Genomic DNA, 6,000 nt, shown 5'->3' on the forward strand with positions numbered 1-6,000 from the left:
GTTGATGTAATTGGATAACACACAAAAATTAAAATGGAGTTGATTGATAGAAGATATTGAAGAACATGATAATATAAGTAATCTAAGATTTGTAAGTATTTTTTAACGGAATTAACAAAATTTTAATAATAAAATATTTTTGTCAAATAAAAATTATTTTGATAAATATAATATTAATTTTTTTATAATCAATTTTATCAGCATTCAAATTTTTTATAATTAAAAATAATTATTTATTTTAATTAATATGGACTGAATTTTATTATTAAATCTCTCTCTTACGTCGGCATATGACTTTGGTAAGCAAAATTATTATAATCCAACTAGAGTATTTATTTTGAGTTACATAAGCCACCATTCTAAAGTTATGTTTCCGTTTTTGATACAATGAAAGTAACCATCTCTCCATAGAATGGGCATAACTTTCTCTTCCATACACTCTCTAATTCAACTTGTCCTTTCATTGAATTATTGGTCATATATATATATTATATTTATTGAATTATATTATATATGGTACGGGATCTATCTATCTATCAATTTGTAGGAACTCGCCAAAATTAATCTGATCACGTTTTAAGTTATATTATGCAAAACTCATTAGTATAAGAGTGCGCATATGAGTCACAAATGACAAATCTGTTCACATCATTTTCATTTTTTATATGAAGTCGGTCTTTTTTACTTACAAAATTATAAAAAGCGCTATTTAATTGATATTTAAATACTAGCTAGAGATGAAATTTAATAATATTTATTTGGTTTATATTTTCGTAAATTGTGTATTAATAAAAAAATACAAAATTTTTTTATATTTAGATTTATTTAAATACCACTACATTATTTTGACGTGTTTGATTTTATTATTAATTTATATTATATTCTTAAAATAAATTTAAAAATAATATATATTATTAATGGTGAAATTTGATTTACGCTGTATATACAACTCTAATTTACTATCTTACTTTAAGAATTGGACAAAAATATATATGACTATTATTATTATTATTATTATTATTATTATTATTATTATTATTATTAATTTTTTAATAATGCTTTAATTTAATAGTCATGACTGAATAAGTATTAATTATGCGTGTTACTTTATTTAAGAATAGTTATTAATAAATTTATCTAATATGTATCTTTAAGATATATACTAAGTTTTTCATTCTTATTAAAAAATTTAAACATCTTATTTTAAAAAATTACATAACAAATATATTAAAAAATTAATTTTATAATTTTTTTATAAAAAAATTAAATTGATAATCTTAATTTGTGCTCTTAAATACATATTAGTTAATCCCTGATTTTATTAATTTTGACATAGATTTTATAACAGTCTTTGGATAGTCATAATTTTGATTTTATGGATTAAATAATTGAGTCAATTTAGCTAATTTACAAAATTTAACTATGTTATATGTATACAAAAAATTAGTCATAGTATAAAAAATACATATTTAACGATTCATAATTTTTTTATTATGCTATTATAAAACAGTTTTATTATTTAATTATTCTATTATGATAAATTTGATTATTTTAATGACTAATTATTTAATTAAAAAATATATAAAATAATATGCATTAATATATATAAATATACTATAATAATTTAGTACATAACTGATTTTTACTATATATGTAATATTTTTGAATTATATTAGAGGATAAAATAAGGTTTATACAATATTTATAAAGACTAAATTGATCTTATTTTTAAGAGTCTCATTAAATATTTAAGCGTTTTTGTCAACTAAATTTAAACTTTACGTGAATTATCCACTTGTTTTTTTTTTCGGGCATTTTTTTCTTCATGTTATTCTTCTATTGTTATTGTTGTGTTTTTTTTTATTTCTCCCCCTGCTCCTTCTAGTGGTAATTGTTATCAATTTTTTTTTATTTTATTAATACAATGTTGATGATAATTAATTATAATAAAAATACATATGGTTAACTACAAAACATGTACTTTTGTTATAATTAATTACTATCAATATTAAACCAATAAAATAAAAAAAATCTAGGTAAATAATGCAATAATTTTTATTTTTTTCCTTCTCTTTATTCTTATTTTTATTCATGTCAAGAGGATAAGAACAAGAAGAAGCACTAAAGGGAGAATTTTAATTTGTGTATAATTTATTAGAAAAACAGTATCGAAACTTTTTAATCGGCACATATTCTTATTAAGAGGATAGAAAAAGATGAACTATGAGAATGTAAAATGAGAAGAAGAAAATAAAGAAGGAAAAGAAGAAGATGATGATGACGATGAAGAAGAAAAGGAGGAGGAGGAAGAGTTTTAAATTGTGTACAATTTATGTAACACAGAAAATTTTTTAATTGACACAAAAATTTCTTAATTTTGACATAGAATTTTTTGAATCCGTGATATCTTTCCCAACTAAATGAAGTGGTATTGATATTTTTTTAGTTTTAAAACACATTTAAATGTATTTTGTTGGTTGAATGAGTTAAAATTTTGGATTTATAGTTCTTTATTTAAATATTTATTGCGTCTTTTATTGAATTGATTGTATGGTATTAAACTAATATATATGAAATTTGGTCATTCTTATGTCATTTACAATAATTTAATATATTTTTTAAATTTAAAATATATTTAAATATATTTTGTTGATTAAATAAATTAAGGTTATAAATTTGTGGTCTTTTAAAAATTTTTTGTGTCAGTCACAATTAAATAATGTATTTTGTTGTTGTTAAATTAATTTCGTGATATTTAACTAAGAAGAAGAGAAAAACCAAGAAAAAATAAATCAAACAAAAAAAAGGGAAGGTAATAACAATGAGAATGACAAAGATGATGATAAAAAAAAAACACAACAACCTACAAATGGTGTAATTTTTTTTTTCAAAAATTAGTGACGATAGGAATTATAATTCTAATCACCCAATATTTTTACCAACTGTGCATGCAAATAGAACCGTCTCATCTTCTTCATTATCTCGCTCAAACAACCTTTAATTTTCTCATGTTAATTGCACATTTACCAGCCTTTTCAAAAAGTATAAACATTATACAAATTTCAACTCAGTAATACCTACTTTGTCCCATCACTCTTATGAATTATTTACTTAAATACAATTCCACTAAGCTAAGATTATTTTGCTGATGTTAGCTCCTTCTAACACCGCCATTCTACAACCTTCGTGGATATCTATATATACGTACATAACTTTCACGAGTTCTAGCAACATAATATCATTACTCTTATTTATTCTTCTATACAGATATTTTTCACAATTTACTTGACTTCTTTTATAAAAAAAATCATCATGGTGCTGATCCAAGAAGAAATGGATCCTCCCTATGTTCAATTGTCCGATACAGAAGACGAGGAAATTGATGTAACCTTGACAGCAGAAGATGAAATGATAGACTATGAAGATCTGAAGAAGCGCATATGTAAAGACCGTGTCCTTCTCCAAAAGATGAAGGAGAAACTTAACATGGACGAATCTGAGAACAGAGAAGCCAAGCAAGAAGCGTCCAGGAAAAAGAAGATGTCTAGGGCACAAGACTCTGTCCTCAAATACATGATCAAGATCATGGAGGTTTGCAAAGCTCGTGGATTCGTCTATGGCATCGTCCCTGAAAAAGGTATAGAAATTAAAATAAGCATAATTAACTATTAAATTATCTAAAATTTTTAATTATGAAGTTAATTATATTTTAATTTTTATTTAACAATTAATACAAAAATAATTTTAATATTTTTCTATGTTTTTATTAAAAACTATTTTATTTATGTCATACTTCAGTCTTCACTTTGATATTAAAATATTTTAATTATAATTTATAGGTAAGCCAGTTACTGGAAGCTCGGATAGTCTACGAGAATGGTGGAAAGAAGATATTAGATTTGACCAAAATGCCCCTGCAGCAATTGCAAAGTATTTACCCTTACTTGAAAAGGGAGAATTAGATGAGTCGTCAAGCATACACCTTCTCCAAGATCTTCAAGACAAAACACTAGGATCTCTTCTTTCATCACTGATGCAACACTGTGTGCCGCCACAAAGAAGGTATCCTTTGGATAAAGGTGTGGCCCCACCGTGGTGGCCTAATGGGTCAGAGGCATGGTGGGGTGAACAGGGCCTTTTGGCTCAAGGACACGGGCCACCACCGTACAAGAAACCCCATGATTTGAAGAAGACATGGAAAGTTTCGGTTTTGGCTTCAATTATAAAGCACATGTCTCCTGACCTGGAGAAATTGAGAAGGCTTGTGACTCAATCAAAGACCTTGCAAGATAATATGACTGCCAAAGATAGTGCTACTTGGTCCAAAGTTGTGAACAAAGAAGAAGCTTTATTGAGACTTATCAACAAGTGTCTTAAGATTTCTCCTTCTTCGTCCAGCGACGAGGAGAATAATAAGGAAGACGGTAAGGGAGAAATTGAAGTCTTTGAGTCATCCCCAATAAACTCTATTAATAATTCTGTTGATCATGTTTTGTTTGGCGGTGGCGGCAGTAGCGGCAATAGCAGCACCGGAGGCGGTGAAAAAAGAAAGTGTGATTTTGATAATAATAATAATAATAATAGTAACAACAACAATAACGATAATAACTTTGTGGACAAATTACTATATACATGTCAGAACGTAGATTGTCCACAAAGCGATTTGTCTATGGGATTTAGAGACAAGAATTTAAGGTTGGACCACGAGTCGATGTGTGCTTTTGGCGGTACCACTCTCGATCATGAGAGAAGTAACAGCAACAATGAGAATTCGAAGGCTTTCCATGATTACCTGTCGAGTGAGGAGAGGATGACAAGCGTTGGAGATTGGATGAACATGGAGGTAGCTAAAGCCAACAACCACAATAACAATAATAATAATTTTGGTGACACTGATTTTGGTGATATTGATATTATGAATGGAATGAAAGAGATTGCGGGTGAAGCTTTTGGTGAGGATAATTTAGGGTTGTGGCTGAATGACATTGAAGATTGTGAGTTGCTTGTGGCATTGGAGATGGGTAAAGCAAATAGCGTGATGGATTCCACTCATCAGAATAATAATCCACCATTAATAAAACATGATTATATTTCTCCACATGACGGCCTTGGCCAAGAAGCAACAACTTCATCACTTTGAGACTATACTACTACTTCGTTTAAGAGCAACAATATTTAATAATTAATTTTATATGTTTAAGAATATTGTAGTTTTTATGTATTATTAATTAATTATTAGTCTTCTCTAATATCACATTATCATAATAGTTATAGTATCCAAAAAATATTCATGTTATATGTAATATTGATATTTTTAAATAAAATATTATTTTATTATGGATATGATTTGTATGCATGTGTTGATCATTAATTATTATATGTGCTTTGAAGTACTTTAAGGTTAGTAGATGATTAAATTAAATAATTTTTTAAATCTATCTCAATAACCGATAAAACCAGTCAAACTTGGTAAAGATCAGTCTGGAGTTCGAACCCCCTTCCTCAAGGAAAATGCACAATAGTCACAATCACTAGACTAACTTATTTGTTATTATTATATGGCCTATTCTATGGTGGCTATGGCTATAATGGCTAAAGGTGGCTAAGGTTACACTTAAAAGCGTATCCTTTCGCAAAAGAAAAGCGTTACATAATGGAAAAAAGTAAATTAAAAGATTTAAAAGAAGAAATAATTAATCTATCAAAATTAATAGATCAAAAATTAATGATTTTAACCAATATCAATTGTAATGACACTGAATTTTTAAAATCAATACAAAACGATTTTTCTCAAAATCTTAATTTTACTTTAAGTTTTATTGAAGGAATTCAAAAACCTGAAAAAACTTATATTTCACACGGAGTATCTAAAAAATGTTATCATGGAGATAATTATCCCCATCTTCATCATACTTTTAACCCACAATTAAATTCTATATTAGATATGCTTGAAGAAATATTAGTTTCTATAAAATTTCAGAAAAATAAAGAAAAAGAAGA

General features: G+C 26.6%; 1 protein-coding gene across 1 annotated transcript; it reads left to right on the forward strand.

The window, feature by feature from the left end:
- The first annotated feature begins 3,312 nt into the window (after positions 1 to 3,312).
- Positions 3,313 to 5,140, forward strand: LOC112708800 (putative ETHYLENE INSENSITIVE 3-like 4 protein). The gene is made up of 2 exons (XM_025760731.2): positions 3,313 to 3,637; positions 3,840 to 5,140. Exons 1-2 carry the CDS (start codon positions 3,313 to 3,315, stop codon positions 5,138 to 5,140), a joined length of 1,626 nt encoding a protein of 541 aa, XP_025616516.1.
- Positions 5,141 to 6,000: the final 860 nt, after the last annotated feature.

The sequence above is a fragment of the Arachis hypogaea genome, chromosome 9 (assembly GCF_003086295.3).
Source record: "Arachis hypogaea cultivar Tifrunner chromosome 9, arahy.Tifrunner.gnm2.J5K5, whole genome shotgun sequence".
In the NCBI taxonomy this organism is placed as follows: Eukaryota; Viridiplantae; Streptophyta; class Magnoliopsida; order Fabales; family Fabaceae; genus Arachis; species Arachis hypogaea.

Bases quoted from the DNA above. Each gene is read 5' to 3' on its own strand.
- LOC112708800 (XM_025760731.2), top strand. From the start codon at position 3,313: ATGGTGCTGATCCAAGAAGAAATGGATCCTCCCTATGTTCAATTGTCC. The intron at 3,638-3,839 runs GTATAGAAATTA...TATAATTTATAG, and splicing joins TGGCATCGTCCCTGAAAAAG to GTAAGCCAGTTACTGGAAGC.